The 21,817-nt window shown below is 44.0% G+C and overlaps 2 protein-coding genes across 5 annotated transcripts in view; both read left to right on the top strand.

Annotated features, from left to right (window-relative positions):
* TMEM35A (transmembrane protein 35A) overlaps window positions 1-2,467 on the top strand; it is a 6,795-nt gene extending 4,328 nt beyond the window's left edge. The window contains exon 2 of one of the 3 annotated variants that reach the window (XM_027900731.1): window positions 1,914-2,467. In XM_027900731.1, coding sequence (XP_027756532.1) covers window positions 1,914-2,300 — 387 coding nt within the window. In that variant the 3' untranslated portion in view covers window positions 2,301-2,467. The remainder of the gene's footprint in view (window positions 1-1,913) is intronic. The other 2 variants (XM_027900730.1, XM_027900729.1) reach the window with 2 other exon arrangements.
* Window positions 2,468-4,951: 2,484 nt separating this feature from the next.
* CENPI (centromere protein I) lies at window positions 4,952-19,606 on the top strand. Of its 2 annotated transcripts, XM_027900752.1 has the most exons (21): window positions 4,953-5,024; window positions 5,988-6,324; window positions 7,020-7,157; window positions 7,857-7,975; window positions 8,737-8,844; window positions 10,125-10,173; window positions 10,483-10,529; window positions 11,190-11,279; window positions 11,700-11,831; window positions 12,069-12,224; window positions 12,490-12,610; window positions 12,819-12,907; window positions 13,216-13,333; window positions 13,435-13,499; window positions 13,973-14,058; window positions 14,474-14,609; window positions 16,232-16,356; window positions 17,439-17,487; window positions 17,628-17,861; window positions 18,806-18,847; window positions 19,319-19,606. In XM_027900752.1, the coding sequence occupies exons 2-21, from the start codon at window positions 6,108-6,110 to the stop codon at window positions 19,448-19,450; spliced, it is 2,253 nt and encodes a 750-aa protein (XP_027756553.1). In that variant the 5' UTR covers window positions 4,953-5,024; window positions 5,988-6,107; the 3' UTR covers window positions 19,451-19,606. The 2 variants fall into 2 exon arrangements, with proteins under 2 accessions (XP_027756554.1, XP_027756553.1); XM_027900753.1 differs by lacking the exon at window positions 7,020-7,157 and having other exon boundaries at window positions 4,952-5,024.
* Window positions 19,607-21,817: the final 2,211 nt, after the last annotated feature.

Here is a 21,817-nt window from a genome sequence, read left to right as displayed (position 1 = left end):
AAAAAAAAAAAAAAAAAAAAAAAAAAAAAAAAAAAAAAAAAAAAAAAAAAAAAAAAAAAAAAAAAAAAAGTAGTGCTGGAAGTTTCCAGCACATTCTGTTCTCTCCCTTTGCTCCACCTGCCCAGCTGCTGCTTTTCCTTAGCTCTCAAATAACATCTGAATCGCAGTGCTGTGTCTGCAGCCCAGCACAGGGATCTCACAGAGGAGAATCCCCAAGAAGTAACTCCTGAGCAAGAGACTGAGATAAAACAGCCAGAAAACAAAGCTCTTAACCTTCTGCAACAGAAAAGAATAATAAAAAAAGCACAGACTTTGGAAGCATTGCAAAATGCTTGCTCTGTAAAGTATTTCGCCTCCCTGTCCTTTTCTGCTTTACCAAGAGTCAGGCCTGCAGGTGGGAGTGATCTGTGGTTTTATAAGGAGAAGGCAGATATTCAGCAGCACATTCTTCATAGCCCATGTTGTCCATATTGTCACATATTCATGGCTCATTAGGCTCTCCTGCCTCTGCTGTGCTGCATACCCTGGTGGTCTGTCATGTCATGGAGACAGTGAAAACGTGGCCTTGCTAATCCATGGGGATGGCTTTTTGCCCCCCAGCAAACAGAGAACCTCTGTCACCTACCTACAGCACCAAACTTGCAGCTTTTCATTCAGCCCAGAACACAGCAGTTTGCCTATTAAAATACTCTGGGACATCCTTATGGTACGTTTCTTAAAAAAGCTGTATTTTTTTTACAGCTGTTTAAAAATACTCTGAGGTTTTAGTCACTGATGGTTTAAAATGCATCCTTCCAATGCATACTTAATCTTAGATTATTTAGCAGCAAAACTGACAACGCTGTATAAATTTTAACCACATGGGAAGTGTCAGATCCTCCCAGAAGGGAGCATCAAAATCTACAGAGAAGTGAGGAAGTTCTGTGTGTCTGTAATGCAGGTTTCCAAAATCATAGGGAAGTAAATGCACAATTTATAAGTGCCTGTGAGAGCTGAACAACCCTGCACCCGAGATTTGGTTTCCATTTCCCTCCCCCTGATTAGAAGGCAGAGAACACAATGCCAAGAATACCTGCAGGGAGAGTATACCCAAGTGTAAGTGCAAATAATGTCAGAGCTTCATTAAAACATATATAGAAAAAAGAAATACTCGATTGCAAACCAACCAAACAAAATAATAAAAGCCCCCGCAAACAAAACAGTAAGCCCACAAGCACCTAATGTCCAAATGCAAGAACCTGAACCTGTGTAAGGAGAGAGGTTGTCTTTTTCCAAAAAGAGTGAGGCAGCTGTGTAAGCAGGCTGAGTCTTGCAACTTACACTGCTTCTAAATCCAGCATAAAGCAGGGAGCAAACAATGTGAAATGTCAGCTTGCTTTCACCAGAGGAAAGAAAGGGTCATAAAGCAGAGGATAGGGCTGGTGAATCTCAGCTTTGATGTGCAGTCCCACGTGAAGATTGCACTGCCCATAAACACTGGGGTGTTTACGAGGTAAAAAGAGACTTTTTAATGTACTTGGTGTGTCTTGGCTTTGTTGGGTGTGTTATTGAATTTTATAGGACAAGCTGCTCTCAGAGGTTCCTTTTTTTCCCACAACGTGGTTCTGCACTGCTAACTCCAGGAATCATAACTTTGGATTTCATCTGGGCCGGTCGTAGTTAAGAAGAGGGGTGTTGGGTTGCAGAGCTGTTTTCCAGCAAGGAGACCACAGCTTATAAAGGGGGGATTGCAGGTTGATGGTTTAATATCCCCTCAACACCAGCTTTACAGATCGGGTCAGCTTTCCAGAGGGGTCTGTGATGTTTGAAGCCGTCTTTGGGTCCTACTGCACATAGGTCTCTTTCAGTGGAAGCCACCTTTGCCTTCCCTTTCTCACCTGCTGGTGTTTTAGCCTGTGGCTGCTTGATTTCAGAAACGAGCCTACAAAAGCTACGTGCGGGCCCTGCCCATGCTGAAGAAGATGGGGGTCAGCTCCATCCTCCTGCGCAAGACCATCGGCGCCCTGGAAGTGGCGTGCGGCATCGTCATGACACTGGTGCCCGGCCGCCCCAAAGACGTGGCCAACTTTCTGCTGCTCCTCCTTGTGCTGGCTGTGCTCTTCTTCCACCAGCTGGTGGGGGACCCCCTGAAGCGCTACGCCCACGCCCTGGTGTTCGGGATCCTGCTCACCTGCCGCCTGCTCATCGCCCGCCAGCCCGAGGAGCTGCCGCCCGACAAGAGGATGCTGTCGGTGAACGGGGATGAGCAGCCGCTCATCCACGAAGCAGCTCCCGAGAAAGGCAAAATGAAGGTATCCTAGCTGAGTGCCTGTGAGAAACACGGACCCTCGAGGCAGCTCTCTCCAAAATCACCCGGAAGAATTTGGTTTTTATTTTAAACCTACTTGCGTTTTTTTTTGTTTTGTTTTGTTTTGGGTTTTTTTTTGTCTGTCTAAATAAAGTTGCACTTGGGGTCTGAGAGATACAAGGTACGTGTACACCGTAGTCTTGCTTTTGCTGCTGCCCTGTAATGTAGAAAAACACTGAGCCAGCTTTCCCGGGGACAGCTTGGAGGCAGTCAGCAACCTGGCTGGAGCAGTGCCGGCCGCAGCAGGAGCTGCAAAACCAGCCTGAGCCCCTGGGCAGGGATTTGGGCGGGCAGTCAGGCTGCCCTGGCACTGCTGCAGTGGGGAGACTAATCCCTGGGAGCAGCCCCGAGCCCCAGACCTGGCCTGGATGCTGCTGCCTGGCAGTGTGGAACAGCAGCTGGGCAGGACATCAGCAGTGTCCCTGTGCTGGCCTGTGCAGCCCCACCCACACACCTGCATTTCCTTCTCCATAGTCCAGGGGTAAAAGGGACCCTGCTGACTGTAAAAGTGCAGCTGTTTGTGTTGGAGAGAGGGATCCCTTTGCTTTTGCTGCATCTGTGCCCAGTCCTTTCTTTGGACTGGTTATCCAGGGAAAACATGAGATGTTCTGTTTGCATCTTCCTCGATTTCCACTCAGAGGCTCCAAAACTGGGACAAAGGCCTGATAACAGTAATATTGTGCCTGCTTCACACGAGGCAGTGGCATCTCTTTACCCTTCTTGGCAGAGAGGAGGGAACCCTGAGGGGGAATGGGGAGCAGAACAGCCCAAAGAACTCCAAAATATCTGTCTGATGTCGGCAAGGAGCATCGTGCTCCCCAGTTCCTTGCAAGAAAAAAACCTTTTTTTCCCCCACAGCTACTCTGACTTTATAGAACTGTTGTTTATTGCTGGTAGATGAGGGTCTGAACAATTCCAGGTACCTCATTGCTCATCCCACATAGAGCCTTGGTGAGCTGGGAGAACTCCTGTTACCAGAGCCTGAACCCTTCTGTTGTATCTGAAATCTTAGAGTGTCATAAGGAGCATGTGTTACCTCTGAATTTGTCTGGTTTTCTTAATGTTTGTCTGTTTTCAGTTTTTCCTGATTTTTTTTTTTTAAATTATTCATGAAAATAAACTTTTGGAAATTTGGAGAAAAATGTCTTTACAGAAACAAATTTCTTTTTTTTTTTGAGAGAGACAGGTCTGAAAACACCTCCCTGTGGTCAAACACTGCACCTAAAATGAGCAGAATCATTTCAGGCAATTTGAGAGAGAGACAAGGCCATGCCTTGTTTAAAGCAGTTGAACATTATTTGGCTACATTATTAATAACAATAGACATTTAAAGGAGACATTTGGACATTTTAATGAAACAGTCGCAGATAAATTTTGCTACAGTACCATGGGGCCCCGAGAAAAGGTAACTCCAGTAAACTGGCAGCGTTGTATCTGTATAAAAATTGATGAGGGATGTTCACATGCAGTTCTCTTCTTGAGTTTGCTGCTGAAACAGAGGCAGCCCCATAAATATATTTACTGAAAACCCCTACTCTCAGAGCCCCAGAGGGACTAAATTTCTCTTATCAGATCTGCACCCTGAGCAAAGGAACCAAGAGGCCACCTCTGCTGGACAATCTCATCCTCACAGACTACCTCAAGGTCATCCCAAATAGATATAGAATTTGCTTTACTCCCCCAGAGACACTTTATCTGCCGTGCCCTGACTGGGGTTGTTAATCACACTGTAACTCAAAACCAACCCCAAACTACCCCACGATGTGTATTTCCTCACAGCTGAGCTGCTGCAGCTCTGTCTCCAGTCACCTCCAGCTCAGTAAACCTTTGGGAACGAGTGCTGTGTTTGTATTTTGCGACATTCCCCACGGAATCCTGTACAGATGCCTCGGTAATACTCACGCCTCAACAAACCCCATGAAGCAAAGCCTATCCCTACAAAAGCTTCTGACCATTGAGCGAATACTAAAAAACATCCCCTCTTTTCACATTTGCAGCGAAATGAGTGGCCGGCCTGCAGCAGTGGCTGCTTGTTCTTTGTTGCAGAGGGAGCCGGGCTCTCCTTGCGGCCCAGCAGCAGGAATTCTCAATTTCTCTGTGGCGGCCTGACCTCCATCACTGCCCCCCAGCAGCAACCAGCTATTTTTGGACGCTGCCAGCCATCTGTGCTCGATAAGAACTGCTGCGCTCCTTTTGTAAGACCTCGACGCTAATTGACTCTTTTCTCTTTTTCTGTCCTTCTCTTTCTTTTTTTTTTTTTATTTTTTTTTTTATTTCCATGTTCTTTTTATCTCCCGAGTCCATAATTTCATTTCGCGGCCGGCCTCACCCAGGCGCCACTGCTTAGAGCCTCGGGGTTCCCGGACCACCTCCCCGCTCGCTTTATACATCCCTTTCCCTCCTTCCAACCCCTGCTCTTTTCAAAGGCTTTTTTTAGGGCTGAACTTCCCACCCCGATGGCTGAGGAGACACCCCCGGAGGGGCCGATCCCCTCACGATTTCCCGCCTTCAGGGTCCCCCTCCCGCCCGGCGCGGACCGCGCATGCTCAGAACAGGGCGGGGCACGCCGGGCCGCGCCGGAGCCCTGAGGGGCGGGGCGGGCAGTGCGCACGCGCGGGGCGGCGGCGGGCGGGTTTGAACGGAGAGACGGTTGGAGAGGCGGGAGCGGCGTGAGGGGGTCGGTACTGAGGGGGGGGGCGGACGGTGCTGTGTGAGGGGGTCGGTGCCTGGGGCAACGGGTGTGGGGTGGTCAGCGGCTGTGGCAGCCGGTAGTCGGTGCCCACCCTAGCGGGAGGGGCCGTGGCTGGGTCAGGCCGGGCTGAGCTCCCTCCTTCCCCTCACAGAGCGCTCCGGGAGGCCGCAGCGTCCCGGGGGAGTCGCGGTGGGGGCTGGATGGGGATGGGGGTGAGGGAGGTGCAGGTGGGGAGCAGGGTGAGGGGTGCTGGTGCCACGCAGCCGTGTGGCAGTGCCAGCTGAGGGGGGCTGTGCAAGGCTCGCTGTCACTCAGAACTCGCCTTCCAGCCTCCTGGCTCTGCCCTAAGTCCCGGCACTCTTCCTGGTAGAACTCCTTCAGGACAAAAGGAAAATAACTAAATCCAGGAAACTGTAGCCGAATTTCACATTTTGTGGGTAAAAGGTTGATGTCTCCACCACACTGAGGAAAAAAATGCCACTTTTCGTGGTCCTGTTTCACCCAGAGCTGTGTAGTTTGGCACTGTTGGTAGCTCTTGTGCTTCGTTTGGTAGTTTACAAAAACTTCCTGTGTTTTCCTGCCCTGCTGGGTAGAAAGGCTGCAGAAAAACCCAGTGTTTGTGAAACAGAAAGATAAGTGTTGTTATGGTCCTCTCAAATATGTACACAACCTTTCAGGGGCTCATGGCTTGTAAACACGACTGATTACATTGGCACGCACCACACAAGTAAGGAAAATAAAAATGCACAAAGGAAACTCAGGAGAAAACTGTTGGTTGTGTTTTTCCGTCTTTCTGGTTATGTTAATTTTTTGGATCACAATGCTGTCTAAAATTTTATCAGGCCATTTTTAAATTGAAAGGAGCTCGTGGTAATTTTTCCCCTTGTGATTTTTTTTTTTTTCTCTAAAACCTGTTTGTCAGGAAAACAAATGTTTCTTTTCTTGCAGGGAACCAGCTCTCTGATGCTCTGCAGCTGTTGGAGGTTGATCACTTTTCTTGCCTAGTGAAGGACTGGATCTCGTGACAAATGAGGGAAATTCTCCAGTCTCAGCCGGGGGAGTGAAAAGATGAAGCGAAGACAGAGCTCTAGGACCTCAAAACGGCCTCTGGAGGTTGACCATAAAAGCCAAACTGATCTCTCTGCGTGGAGAAAAAGAGGCAGAACTGACCCTGAAAAAAGTTCCCAGAGTCATCAGTCTCCTGGAGATCAGAAAAATGATGTCAGTGGGAAAAATGACAGCCAGGAGATTTCTCTGGAGAAAGCTTTGAGCTACTTTGAGAAAGGTAAGAGCACTTTTGAGGTTGGCTCTCTAAGATGGAAAACATAATAATTGCATTCTTAATAAAAAGAATGATGATAATATGTAAGTTATTTTACATCTGGTTTATCTCTTTAATGCCGGAGCTATGTCATATTTTTTTAGTGTATTAAACGCTTTTGGTTACTATTATGTAAAAAAAAAAAAAAAGGAATATCATAGAATCATGGAATGGTTTGGGTTGGAAGGGACCAAACCCCTGCCACAGGCAGGGACACCTTCCCCTCTCCCAGGTTGCTCAGGGCCCTGTCCAACCTGGCCTTGGACACTTCCAGGGGTGGGTCATCCACAGCTTCTCTGGGAAACCTGTGCCAGGGCCTCCCCACCCTCCCAGTAAACAATTGTATTCTAATACCTAATCTAAATCTACCTTCTGTCACTTTGTATCTATTCCCCCTTGTTCTGTCACTACATGCTCTTGTAAAAAGTCGCTCTGCATCTCTCCTAATAAAAATAATAATTTAAAAATAATCTAATTTTACTTCTATTTTCCCTCTTTAATCCCTGAGCTCTGTAGATGTTTCTTTAATGTCTTAAAAGTTCTTCCCTTTTTTGTTACTGTGTGAAGAATAATGGGTAGGGGCAGTTCAGAGAAGCTTGAAGTTCACTTTCAGTTCAGAAGTTGTCACATCCCATGCTTGTCCCACTTGTTTTTCCCAGTTCAAGGCCGTGTTTCCCTGAGAAACAACAAAGCTCTGCAGAAACACTTGGCTGCTGTGGAAAGCACCGCCCTGCAACACGGGCTGCCCCCTGAGGGGTTTGAGATACTGCTCAACGTGGTGCTCAGTGGCAAATTTGGTAAAAACCTTTATATGCTTTTGGTGTGTCTTCTGTGAACGTCTCCTTCCCCTCTAATCAAACCTGCTGGAGGTAATGTCATTGTGGTGGCTGTATTGTTGGGTACTGTAGTTTAAAATTAACTTTTCTGGAGTGCCTTGGTGTAAAAAACTTGCACCAGGGGAGTGGTGCGCAGTTAAATATTATAGCTTGTTACAGATTTGGTTTTAAATGTCTTTCCTGTGTTCGTAATTGCAGGTTTCTGAAAGGCTTGAGGTGTGCCCTCAGCAAGCATTGTGTTTTTGTTTTGCTGTAATTGTTTGTGTAGGTTTCGTTTCCCCAAGATCAAAATAATCAAGCAAACTGACATAGTTGTATTAGTGAAAGTTGATAAAATTAAACTGTCACCCCCACAGTCAATTCAGCAGTCAGTGCAGCCCTTGTGCTACTTTCTTGGAAATGTTGTTCACCATTTATATTTCTAAATAACGAAATATTCATTGAAAAACCCCCAAAATTTCTCCCTCCCTCCAGCACAAGAGGAGCACACAGAATTCTCTCCCCCTAATGCAAGTAGAGATACTGCTACATCCTTACTAGATTCTTGTACCCTGTTACTTTGAGCCATGAAGCTCTGAATAATCTTGACCTAAGCTGCAAAACCATATCCAGGAACCTGGTACAGGAGCACCATCTCATTTGAAATTGTTTGTTTTTCAGCTGACACAGTGAATACTCGGCTATTGAAGAGCCTGATCCCAGCCTCAGAAATACCAGAAAATTCAGTGGTTACAGCTGTGTCTTGGCTCTGTGCCAACAAATGTTCAGGCAGTGTCCAGGTAACTTAGTAAGTGCTGACAGTAGTTGTTGCTTCTGCACCAGCAAGGATGATAAGGCCAGGTTATTTTCAGGAAGCAAAAATCCTGAGGGTTTAATGCACATGGCCTTACACAAGATGCTCATTTACCAAGAATGGCAGAGACACCCATTGCTGGGACAGCAGTGGGAACCAAGAAACATTTTAGAAGTGTGAGTGGAAAGTTGCACGGTTCCTGCTTGTCTTGAATCTGTCTGAAGCCCTCGGGAATGGTTTCTCCACCCCCATTTCTGTGAAGTTCTTCTGCTGTGTGGGGCGTTCTTCAACTTCAGCAAGGTATCCCTCAGGTTGTGTGTACCTTGGTCATGACAACGTGGCTTAATGTTAGCACAAGAGTCATTCTGGTGTTCCCATTGTCTGCTCAAAGGTTTACATCAGAGGATTTACTTCCATTGTAGAATCACTGAGGTTAGAAAAGATTTTTAAGGCCATGGAGTCCAAGCATGTGTTGCCAAGTCCACCATGAAAGTGTGATCCTAAATGCCACACCTGAACATTTTTTAAATCCCTCCAGGGATGGTGGTTCAGCCACTTCCTTTGCTGTCCTGTGCCAGTGCTTGGCGACCCTTTTGGTGAAGACATTTTTCCTAATACTCAATCTAAGCCTTCCCTGGCACAATTTCATGCTGTTTCTTCTTCTCCTGTCACTTTGTTGCTTGGGAGAAGAGACTGACTCCTACCTGACTTCACTTTACGTAATAACAGCTCTTTTCTTGTCTGCAGTTGCTTTTTTTAAGGTGGCTGATCACAGTGTTTGACTTCATTGATCACAAGGAACAAATTAATGCCCTCTACGGTTTCTTCTTCTCCTTCCTGCAAGATGAGAAGCTGGTAAGGGGAACTGAAGAACAGATGGAATTGACAAAATAAACCCAAGTGTTCGTTAGTATATTAATGCTGGAATTAGTCTGGTTGTTAGAGAGAATTTTCTGATGGCTAAAATTTTTCTTTTTGTTTTTTTTTTTTTTTTTTTTTTTTTTTTTTTTTTTTTTTTTTTTTTTTTTTTTTTTTTTTTTTTTTTTTTTTTTTTTTTTTTTTTTTTTTTTTTTTATTTTTTTTCATTTTGCGTTATAAGGTTGCTGGGTAATTTGGATCCCTAAACAGGGAATTGCTGTAGGATTGCCGTGGTCTGGCTGTTTAAATATGTTTCCAAGAATTGCTATTCTGTGTCACGCAGAGGTTGAGGATATTTTCTGTCTAAATTCCTAGGATTAACTATGGTGCTGCAGCCTGTAGGATTGTCAGACATCAGCAGGTAAAGTCTCCTGCTCCTGGGAAGGAAGTGGCTTGTATACCTTGGGCAAAATGAAAAAAAAAAAAAACAAACCACTTTTAGAGCAGTGTTTATTTAAGGGTGAGAAACAAAATTCTATTTAATGTTCTATTTAATTGGGTTGAAATGTAGCTTAAATGAGAACAAGCATTCAGGAAATTCCTGCTACATGGTAACTGTAAAATCCAGGTACTGGAATTTTGAAATGGTTGCATTCAGTGGATATTGAAATGATCTTGGCAGTCATGTTAGATATGACATTGTTAATATTCTTTCAGTTTAGGATATTTTGTGGTTAAGTTCCCCAAATTCTGAGTTACATTGTTTGTAAAGTTTTTAATGGTAGTAGGTTAACTTTAGTTATAATCTTTTCATAAAACTGGATTTAAGTTCCTACTGTTTAAAATAGCATTTTGAGGCAGGATGGGTCAGTTGGGAAGTGCACCAGAGTTGGTGTGAAACTAATTTAAAACCCTTTTACAGCCTCAGCTGTAATTAGAAGCTCTGAAAAAGTACATTTGTTCAAAAGTGCCTTTCTTTCTGAAAATGTAATTGTACTTTTACCTGTGACTCTTGAAATTCCTAGACCGTGTTCCAAAAGATCCAGGCTCATCAAATAGCTTGCTTGCTGTCAGATAAAGTTCCCAAATGAGAGGGACATGAGAGACTGTAAAAACCAGGCTGCTCCCTAAGGGAAGTGGGGTGTGCTCTGCCCTCGGGGGCTGCAGGGGGGTCTTGAGGCAGCCAGTGCAGTGACACAACAATCTGCTGTGAAACCTCTGTGATTTCTGTGTGTCCTCCAGCAGCAGGAGGGTTCATTGCTGCCTTTGCTTTGCAGTGCCCCTACATCTGCCACGTGCTCTACCTGCTGACCAGGAGGGAAAATGGTGAGTCTCTCAGCTGCAAGAGCTGGAATCCCATTTTGTTTCTGATTCTGTTTGCTGGTACTGCCTTTCCTTGCGATGCAGCCACTGTGTCGATGACCCAATGCAGTGCTTTTAAGGCAAGGAGGCACGAGGGATGGCTCAGGCAAAAATTTGTGTGGCACTTTCTGAGCTGGAAACCCGTCTGTTAGCCTAGACATATGAGTGATTGGTTCTGCTTGCTTTGTCCTGACTTCGTGATAAAAGTGATACTGCAGTTTTGCTCAAATGCCTAATTTCTTAAATCCTTTATATTATTGATTGTATTTCCAGTCAAGCCTTTTCGGGTTAGGAGACTGCTTGACCTCCAGGCAAAAATGGTGAGTTTGTTTCAATACTTGTAGAGTTTGAACTGTGCTTAATAATGCACTTTGTAAAGACTAATACCCTTTTACAGGATGGAGAAGAGTGGCTGGACTTGGAATTGTAGGTTGTAGTCTTTGTAACATCAAAGCTTGTCTCTCTTGAATGTGCATCCCCAATTTTCATGTGTGTTTTGTGAGCTCTTGCAATGATATGCACAAAGCTCTTTGTTTTAGAGCCAGGTGTGGTGAAATCTCTGAAGCAAAGGGCAGTTTCATTTAACTGTTACAGTCATCGATTTTGTATTCATCTTCCTTTTGCAAATTACTGAAAAATAAAAAATTGTAGAAGTCTTGCTCTTTTTTGTAAGAAAAAACTGTTTCTGTAGTGTTTTTTAGACAGAAAGAAATTTTTCATAGTTTTGGTTGCTAAATTACTTTTTTTTTTGATTATAACTACAAAAAGCTCTTTCTTCAATCCCCTTCCTATGGCGTTTCATTGACACAATTTCTGTTCCTTCATTTTCAGTTATTCACCTATGATTACTCACTGATATGTAGCCCCAGAAATTTAGCTTTTAATAATCACTGGGTTTTTTTTTGCTTCTAAAATACAATATTCAGTTTCTGTACTAAAAACATACCCCACATTTTCCCTCTTGTTCTGCCATTTGACAGGGAATGCAGCCTCACCTGCAGGCTCTGCTGTCACTTTACAAACTCTTCTGTCCAGAACTGGTGACCATAACTCTTCCTACAAAAACGAAGGTAAGGAGTTGGATTTAGTCTATCTGGAACCAGTACTTATGATAGTGTTTGCACTGAGCATGATTTAGTGGTGAAGATTAATTCTGTTTCCTCTTCACTGAATAAAATCAGTATAATGGATACTTGAGATTTTATCTATGAATCGATGATTGATTTGAATGAAGATTGTAAGACAGAAGGGTTGGAGATCCCTTTTGAAAAAGGACATAATTTCAGAAGGAAATAAAAGCCCAACTGTTGAACTGTAACCAAAAAGTGATGAAACTGAGGAGTGACAAAGAGTTCTGTGCTGTGAAAATCTGTCAAGCAGATTATCTGTCTCTACATCACTGTGGTGATGTTTATCAGAATAGAAACTGGTCTTTCTGTTGCTTTGTCTTAGTTTGGCTTCTGGCACAGATGTCTGATTTCTGTTTCCAGACTTACTTCAAGAGTTCAGAGGGCCCCTGGAAAGCAGCAATGAATGCAGTGAGGCAAAGAAACCAGGGAAGCTCTCCCCTGACCCAGGCAGCGTTTTTAGGCACAGCTCCTCCACCTCAGTCACGAAAAAGGGTATGTTATGGGCCTCAGGCAGACCGTGGAATGTGCCACACATCATTTTCCATTATGGATATTGGTAAATGAATGGGAGTCTGGCTTCGTTTCAGCACTGGGAAGGGTGGAGCACCTGTACAGAAATGCAGCATTCCCACTATAACGAAAGCCTGGATACGATTTTTGTGAAACAGGGTCTTTGTGGGAACACTGTTCATGAGGGCATTGAGAGTCATTGCTGTGCATTTTCCACAGAAATGGAACACCCAGTTGGTTCTACCTGCAAGCAGTGCAAGGGCTTCAGGAGAGGGCATGGAAAAATACTGCGACTTGTTCAGTATAGATGAGACTTTTCCAGTGGAGCAGCTGAAGACCTTTCCTCAGCTCCTGCAAAATATCCACCGCCTAGAGGTGAGTCTCAGGAAGGTCTTGGTAAGCTGAATGAATGTTTTGAGAGATCAAAGGATATTCCCTTATGCCCTGTTTATATGTGAGTAATGTGTGGGCTACCTGGTTCTAACAGAGCATCTGGCCCTAACTGAGGGTGATGAGTTCTGGAGAGGGTCTTGGTGGTGGTAAAAGGATTGGGAAGCTCTGATAGAATGAGAATCTCTGGCAGTTTGCTGAATAAAGTACTGAACAATTCTTTTTTTCTTTTCTTTGATTTCTCTTACAGTTTCCTTCCCAGATGGGTTCAGTGCTAACAAACCCTTTATTACTTCACTACATGAATTGCATCAGAGATGAGTCTATTTACCTGAGGCTCTACTATTGGATGGGCCAGATGCTCCAGGAAGGTAGGAAACTTAGTATTATCTTGCCATGCTGGGGAGGTAAAAGGATATCTGAGGGTTCTCATTTTTCTGTGATGGTACTTTGCTATTCAGATTTCTAGTGATAATCATATGATGTTAAAGCAAATACTGGAAGAGAGCTGAATTTGGTTTCTCACTGTGTTTGCTCTCGCTGTGCTTGTATTCAAATACAATATTCTCTCCTGTTTAGAATGCACCTGGTGTGTGGTTGATAACACAAGTGAAGCAGAATTCAAGAGCTTCCTGGAAACTATCTACAAGGGAGAATGTTTTCTGCAGGTAAGTGCATGTTTTGTGCAAACTAAGGGTTTCACAAAGTCTTCCCTTAAACAGCTTCTGGGACTTACCTGTTTCCTGTAATATTTCTGAGGAGTGACAGTGTCTCAAGTAATAAAAATACCTATACCTATGGAAAGTCAGTATTCTGGAAAGGACCTTGTTATCTGCAGGAAAAATAATTTGTGAATGATAATTTGGATGTCCTGGGAAATGAGGGGTCAACCTCTTTCTTCCTTCAGGGTGAAGTGAGCATGGCAAGGTGCAGGCAGATGAGCTGACTTTTTGAATGCTCCTCTTGTGCTTTGTAGGAGGGATTTCCTGCCTGTGAGGAGTTCCTGTACAAGAGCCTTCCTCTCTGGGATGGCTCCTGCTGCCGACCAGAAGTGCTCAAACTTGTGAGTTGGATCTCCCTCAGCAGTTCCACTGGTATGTGCTGCAGATCCTTTGGGTGAGGTTGGACAGTGGGGATATCTTGGGAGGGGTAGAATTTGTTCACCAGTATCATACTGCTTTCTCATTTGTTTCAGAAATTAGGTCATATCTCTATGGTCCCCTGGCACAGCTCTTTTTCACATCATCCCTTTACTTTAAGGTAATTTGAGTGGATACAATGACTGTTTACTTCTGGTTGATGCTGCTCTCTGCACTTGTGTTAGGTGTAGCACACTGAGGGATTGTGCAGCAAAGTTCTTTTGGGGAAGTCTGTGCCCAAATGAGGGTAAAATATATACTCACAGTTTAACTTCTTTGGGAGTATGAGTGCCTTAAAGATACCTTCCTTTTCTGACTGGGGCATTAGAAATAAAAAGAACTGACAGTACACAAGATAACTGTTTCTTTTGTTGTAATTCTGACTCAGTATTTGAAACTTGCGTTCCCCAGGAAAAGCAGTGTAACGCATAAGTTCAGCTCCAGGGCATGTGCAATTATCTCCCTGCTCCTGTTGGTCCAGAGAAACTCTTGGTACCTTTCCTTGTATATGTCAGTTCTCGTGGTGGTTTTTGTTTCATATTATTTATTTACTTAAATTGTTATCAGCCTGATTTTTCGTTTCGACTCTTGCAGTGCAGTGTCCTCGAGAGCCTGAAGGAGCTGCTGGAGAACTGGTTAAATTGCAATGTGATTCATATGGACCCAGAGTTTCATTCTCTGTAAGTTTATCATAAAAAAATGCAAACCATGTTGTTTGCATTGCCCACCAGTGCATTTAGTTATAAATTCTAGCCCTATCACTCAGCATGAAAGCCAGCTAGAAGGTTAATAATACTGTTACGATTCTGCTATACTGTAAGCTACCTTGTCAGTCCTGTTCTTTGTCTTCCAAAGTATTTCTGTTGGCACTGAAATTTGAAATGCCCAGAATTCAGAATCCTCCCAAGGCTGACAGCTGGGTCAGGTTTGCAGTGGTGTCGATAACAATGTTACTGGCTGTGTTGAAGAACAAGTATCTGTTGCTGAGTGGTGGGTGGGGCAAAACCCTAAACCTCAGTTTCTTTGTACCACTTCTCCCTGTTGCCCTTTGCAAAGAGGTGTGTGTACTGATGCTGTGTGGTGTCCTTGCTGCAGGAACACCACCCTTTCTGGCCTGGTGAACATGGTGGCTGACCTGGTCCACTTTGTTGGGAGGCTGTCAACTGTTGGACTGCGTTTGGAGAAGAATTCCACCTTACTGCTCTTCTTCATCCTGGATTTCTATGAGACCGTGTGTATCCCAATCACTTGGGCTTTTGTTTGGCATTCCCTAAGGCTGTTTGCATTTTTGTAAGCTAGAGCATAAAAACATCGTCCTTGTTACAGTTTACAGAAACTTTGTGATTAAAACCAAGAATATTCCAAATAATTGGTAGATCTACAGGTGAAGCTGCTGCTGTTTCATCCGTAGGCAGAGCTAAATGTGCTGCTAAAACACAGTTGCTCTCAAGTCAGATGTGAACTGCGGAAGGGGAAGTAGCTGTAGGGCATAAAGTGCTTTTTTAATGATGGCTAAAAGAAAACAATGTTCAGTTCAACTTCAAACTAAGCAGCATCAAACAGCCCTAAGTCTGTTCTCCAGCTTCCTCATGTCCTCTCTGTAGATGTGTTTGCTGTGAATTTCAGCTGCGCTGTAACAACAGCAACAGCTCCTACAATTTAGGTAAAACTGTGAATAGTTGAAAAAACAGTGAAAGTTCTGGAATGTACTTGATTGTGGTAGATCTAACTAAATTGTCCTTTAAAAATGCGCAGAACTAATGGGCAACAACTCTTGCATAGAACAGTATGTTTAAAATAAGTAAATATTTACTTTATGAGATAATACAGAGAATCATGTACCCTCTGATATACAATTATACTGGTGTTCTAGCAGGCAACTAGGATTTGAATTTTTTCTTATGTATTCAGAACTCTGGAGATTTCTGCAGCTGAGATAGTAAGTGGAGAGCCTAGATTTCTCAAAATGTGAGTAACTCAGTTAAATAAAAATACCTTTCGTGGCGAGGAAGTAAAGGTGAAGGTATTGCAAACAACCTTTAGTCAAAAAACCTGTTGTGGGATTAGGGAAAGGAGTCTGAAAAGAATTGTACCTAATAGAATGTAAAAAGTATCCATCCTCTGGACGGTGAGCTGTCACTGCTTGCTTTTTTATGGTCTGAGCTGTGGTAACTAGCTGTGCTTATTCTTAGACCTCTGCTCCTCTGAGAATGATGCACACTTTCCTGAAGAGCATTCCTTTGGGAATAGTTACCATGGCTAAGCTGTAGAGGACAGTAATGTGTTCCATTACAGCAATATTGCTTTCAGTGTGATTGTAGCTGAAGATCTTGTTAAATCTGCATAGATTTCAAGATGTCTTCTTTTACTTGAAACTCAACATTAAATTCTAAACATGAGTCTGATAATAAATCCACGTTGTGTGGCCATATCATCGTTTTTAGAGCCAAGCTTAAATGTGTGTTCTTGCAGTTCCAGCAAGGTCAGATAGATTTAGTTTCCCACTTGGAAGAGTTGTGGGGTCTGTTAGGCTTGCTGGTATCAGGCTAGGAACAAGGTCAGGTCTAGTGCAATCCCAGCTCTGTGTGTTGGAACGGCCTAAAAGGTCGGGGAAAAAAATGGCTGCTGCTTTTTTACTGGGATCTGAGTAGATTGGACTCAGCCAGTAACCAGAACATGTGGTTGGTGCAGAGACTGAGAGATGAACTCACATGTCTCACATGGAGAAGGAAACAGAGCAGCTTCACCCTGGAATGCAGTGTCCTGCTCTCTGTTGCTCTTGCACCCTTCAGGGTTTGTAACAACCCTTACTTTGGCAGTAACAATCAGCCCAGATGTGCTTCGTTCCTGCAGGTGTGTGACATGTACCTCAAGTACAACCTGCCTTTGCTGATATTGCCTCCTGCTGGCGTTTTCTACCCAGCACTGCTCTGCATGGACTCTTTCACCTTGAATCAGCTCTGCTACATTATGTACAGGTACTACAGCCAGTGTGGGCCGCAGGGTCTCCTTGTCCTCTCTTTCAGTCTTCTGGAAATTAAATTACTTTAGTGTAAAACCTGAAGTCTACTTTTTATTGCCATGCAAGGCAAAGGTGAAAGTTCCACTCGTGCCCACCTTTCATGATGCGTTATAGCTGCAGTAACTACTCTTTTTCTTCCAGTCTGTTGCCCAAAATAGCAGGTTTCTGACCTCTTTCTCAGAATTATTTCCATGTCTTTATGTGGTGAGGAAAAAGTTCCCATATTGTTTTGAGAGAACTTAAGTCAGCCACCTGGAATCAGTAGTAGTAACTACAACTTTTTACTCCTGTGCTTTGACCACTAAACTTGAGCTTTTCCTTACAAATTCTGTCAAGTGCTGAGTAGGAAGCACTTCTGCCACCTCCAGACTCTGGGGGAATTTGGGACTGCCTCGTGCTGCTGGCAAGTCCAAAGACAGCACTGCTGAGTGCTCTGCAGGATCCACCAAGGCTGTGGTTCCTGGCCTTGTTACTTCCAGTGGCTGCATCTGAGGAGAAGAGTAGCCAATAGCTGACAGCTGGTGCAGGGCTCTCCATGTGGCTTTTCCTCTAAGGAATCTGCAGGGTAATTAACATGACAGGATGGTCTTGAGGAAATAAGAGGAGCCAGTGCTTATTATATAGAACAACTGTCAAGTTGCATTACTTCCAGTGGCTTCTGTTTCTCTACTTAGTGAATGAAAGTCTGCCTTCTTAAAAACGCACTGCATTTTTCTGCTGCTCTTAAGGCTGAATGTCCATTCTTGCATGTTGCCTTTATGAAGGCAAACCAGTCATGTCTGAGTCATTTAAGAGATTAATGTTATCAGATGTGTCCCTACTCTGCCTGGAAAGGGTGAGTCTGTGCCAACTGATAAAGTCCCTTTGAATTCTTTTTCATGTCTCTCTCTTTTACCAATGAAGTTTGATGATCCCTCTCATGGCAGGAATAAATTTTCTTAATACATTCCTCCAGCTTTTTTTCCATAGTGGCATGTAAAAATTTACAGGCCCCTAACTTTCTCTTTTGGTGTTTATTTTGGTGTTTTTCCTTTTTAGATATCGAAAAAACTTGGTGGCTGCAAAAGAAAATGAGAAGAGTAAAAAGGTATTGTGGACACACACCTGTGGTGTGCTGGAACAGAGCTTAGCAAGGAACTGGGTTGAATGGAGGGGAGGTGAATTAAGGACTGAGGGGACACAAAGCTGCTTTGAGGATGCTGTTCACTGATTTGTTTTGTCCCTCAGAAAGTGCTGCAGTTCAAGTTCAGTAACGGGACGTACAAGGAGTACAACCAGTACATCACAGCTATGGTGGGCTGCCTGTGGACATCCGATGTGTTCCAGAAGGATACTCATCCCCAGGGTCTTGGTATGGATGAGGAGCTGCTGAAAAAAACCCTAGTGAATGATTTTAAAACCAGCTTTAACATTGTCTACCACCCAGCCTTGCTGGGCTATTCTATCGACTTCCTGAAGCAGGTAATGCTGTGGGCTGAGATTTGGGCCTTTCTGAGGCTTCCTAGAATCATAGAATATCCTGTGTTGGAAGGGGCCCACAAGGATCATTGAGTCCAACTCCTGGCCCTGCTCAGAACAGCCCCAAAAATCCCACCATGGGCCTGAGTATTTTCCAAACTCTCCTGGAGCTCTGGCAGCCCTGGGGCTGTTCCCACTGCCCTGGGGAGCCTGTTCAGTACCAACCACCCTCTAGGGGAAGAACCTTTTCCTGAAATTCAACCTAAACCTCCCCTGACAGAGCTTCCTGATTCTTCTTTGGAGCTTTTGCACACTAAAATAAATAAACCACAAACAACCATAAAACCAAACAAAAAACCCCAAACAAAACACCCCAAAAGAAAATCCCTTAAAAAAACAAACAAACCACCAACCTTCAACCCCCAAAACCATCTGGTGGAGAAATTTTGCATTTTTCCTGCTGCAAAACTAAGACATATTTTGCCCAGCAGTGGTCACAAATGTGTTTTTAAGGCAAGAGAAAATATTATTTAGGGGCAGGGTCACATCTCCCTCAGCGCTGCGGTGCTGAGCACCAGAGGGCACTGCTCTGCAGCACGTTGGGGGGAACACAAGCAGTAATCTCAGTGTCAGTAGGTTCTCTCCTCTTGCTCTTTCTCATTGTTGGGAACTATCTTGGTAATGTTTCGAAGGGGAAGCTTTTACCCTGGTGAGAGACAGCGGTTAAAGATACCCACAGATATTCCCTGTTGCTATCCAGTAGTGCTGCAGCACAGGGCAAGAGGGTTTAGATGTTCCCTTGCCACTTATGGGCACAGTCTGATGCTGGCAGCCCCTTCTGAACCACGATTAAAAATCCCTGAACTCCTTTGCACAGAGACCCAGCAATGCTGGACGTATTTTTTTTTTTTTTCTGACCTGATATTATTTTATTCCTTCTCCTCAAGATTCGTCCAGAGGATACCACCTTGAACTTCAAATTAATTAAGGTAAGATCTCTTGTTTTAGTGAAGTGAAAGCAGGCAGTTTTCAGCAGTGGCAGTTGGTTTCCTTTCCTGCATCACAGGGTACTTCAAACCTGATCTGAGGGAATCACCTCTGGTGATGGAAGGAATGCTTTAATATCCATATTCATTTAATTCCTGATGTCTTCCCTGTTGATCCAACAGCCTTTTCAGAACTGGGATTTGTAAACGTTTTCAGTATTAAACAGAAAGATCACGGTCTGTCCTGTTGAAGCGAGAATGTGTGTTGTGTAAATTTGGGCATTCGGGAATAGGAGGTGCCCCTGTTCAGCTGTGGGTGTTTCCAGATGTTGCCAAACAACTCGTGGATGTTGTCAAACAACTCGTGGATGTTGCCAGACTGTGGAAGGCAGTGTTTGCAGACCTTTTCAAACTGGCCTGAGGAAGAGGCAAAGCTTTGTCCTGCACGTCTGACTCTCCTTTCTGATGTTATAGGGGAAGGTGTGGGACTGGTACCTGGAATATCTCTACACACGAGGTCTGGAGGGCCTGAAGGTCTTCATTGAGAGCAGCATCAATCGTGTCTCCCAGGCCTCCCGCAGAAAAGCGGAGAATGTGGAGGTGTGACCCTGGGATCACTGGAACTCTTCTGTCCTCTGGAGCAGATTAGCAGAAGCTAAAGGACTGTGCCACTAGTTCCTTCCTGAGGGGAAAGAAACAGAGCAATTACTCTTATAGTGACATTTATTCTATGAAAGTGAAGACACAGAAGGAATGCCTGGGCTGCTTTGGTTCACTGACACTGAAACCACTCTTGTCTTTGCTGAACTCCTCTGGTATAAAATTGGTGAGCTGTGTGTTATGAACCACCCACATCTTTAATCCTGGTTTCTCTCTGTTGGAGAGAATTTGAGAATCAAACGTTTTTCATCTCAAAACTGCAGTGAGCAGTTCATTTGTAAGTAATGTTGATCTCTGACCTGATGTGCCTTCCTCAGAATCAGGTAACAGGAAACAACTCAATCAGCCTTTCAGGGATACTGTTTCCATGTTGGATTGGAGCAAGGTGTGTTTCCCAATTCCCTGTTTTGTACCATGTGTGTACTGTCTTCTGGCAGGCTGAACAAACTGACCTTCCTGAAGTCCATTTCCATTTTGAAGCTTCCAGAGTGGACTTTTTGCCAACATTGCTTGTAATGATGTTCTAATGCAGCTGGAAAATTCAGTGCTCGGTTGATGGTTTATTGATGATTTGAGGACTTGTACAATATTGCCACCAGTTCACCATTTTCCATTGGTAAGTGCAAATGGAGCTTTCCTTTTTAGTGGTTTTAGCTCTGTAGGTGTTGTGTATTATATTATACATGTATGTATTTATAATTTATAGTATATAAAATGTTTTCAACATGCCATTCTGAATAAACTCTGCTGTAAAAAGTATCATCTCCTGTCATTTCATTTTAACACTGAGTAGTGGTTGGGAGAGGCTGTGCTGAGGTTTCCAGAATTTGAGTGTAGGTTATTTTACTGTTGTAAAACAAGGCTGAACCACTTGAAAGTCATGTCAGAGTAGACTGAGCTGTGACTCTGTACTAAAGGAATCAGTCCTGAGCGTGACCCCAGAGCCACTAAAGATGTGTTTGGTTCCTGCATCCTCTCAAAATCAGACTGTGGTTGAGTACCACAGTTCTCAGCTCAAACTGATGGTCTATTCATATGCCCTTTCTCATCCCTCTGTATTATTCCAGATAGAGTAAGTGCTCCCTGCTAATTTTGGTCAAGAGAAATCCTGATTGTATTTTCTCAACAGGGGAAGCTCCACATATTACAAATTCCTCCCAGAAGAAGGAATGTTTCAAAACGTCTCCCTAACATATAATGAGTTCTATAATTTTTCTGTGAAGCTGCCTTCAGAAAGGTGTTGGAAATGCTGTTTCCACTTATGCTGGAAAGCCTGTGCACTGCATTCCCCAAGGACAGCTTAATCCTTCAGCTTTTGTCCTTAAGATGCTGACCAGACTCGTTCTTCCCCACTGTTGCACTGGGATTCTGGATAGGAATGAGGCTGGAGGGGTTGATAACCCTGGAAAACACGAGATGAAGACATGGATCCACTCACAGTCAGGGGGAAAGGAGCAGGTACAGAACATCCCAAGGAAGCATCAGCCAGGAACACAAGGCTTCACGTTGCCTTGCAGAGCTCTGGCATTCCTGTCAGACTGGCAGGTGCTTCCAGAGGCTTCATTTCACTTGTGAGAGATGCTTAGATCCTTAAGAGTGTGTGTGATGTATGTAAATGTATTTAAAGGAGCTTACAGCAGAATCCTTCAGGATATACTCAGTATTAGGTAGTTATTGGTCCCTTATCCCCTGAGATAAGTTTTCCCTTGAAGTTGGTGTTTGGTTGAAAAAACAGTCATGTCGTGGCAGACTCTTGTTGCATCACAGATCTTTTATTATACCCTGTGTTACAAAAGTATTTAAGCAGACTGTGCACAATTTTGTCACTTTTAGGGCTGTAGAATTACAATAATATTTTTCTGCTTGCTCTTTGCATTCCAATCATTGTGGTGAATCTGGTAGACCTGAGAAGTTGTTCAGAAGCTCCAGTTTCTGTCTGTCCTTCCTTGCCAGGAGGCTTCTCCAGGCTTTTGGTGTGGAGTTTTGTATTATTTTGTAATATTCCAAGCAGGCCCTGGCAGTGGCTGTTCCAGCTGAACCGCGTCCCGTGGCATTACTGGTAACCTGTTCAGATGCTTTCAAAAAGTGAGGCCCTTTCCCTTTGGAAAAATCGGAGTGAAATCAGCGTATGAGATAGGATTTCAAGGTACAGGGCCAGAATCCTGCCTGGGCTGAGCAGGCACAGCTCCACTCATTTCTAATGGATCTCTGTTGAGTTGCACCAGCTGAGCATCTGGTCCCCAGTTCACACAACCAAAGCCATTAACCCCTCCTTGTCAGACACATCAGCCTGAACATTATGCATCTGAAAAT

This window comes from Empidonax traillii, unplaced genomic scaffold (assembly GCF_003031625.1).
Source record: "Empidonax traillii isolate 1590-97213 ecotype Southwest subspecies unplaced genomic scaffold, ASM303162v1 scaffold746:size489142, whole genome shotgun sequence".
NCBI lineage: Eukaryota > Metazoa > Chordata > Aves > Passeriformes > Tyrannidae > Empidonax > Empidonax traillii.
This window is presented reverse-complemented; position numbering and strand designations above follow the sequence as displayed.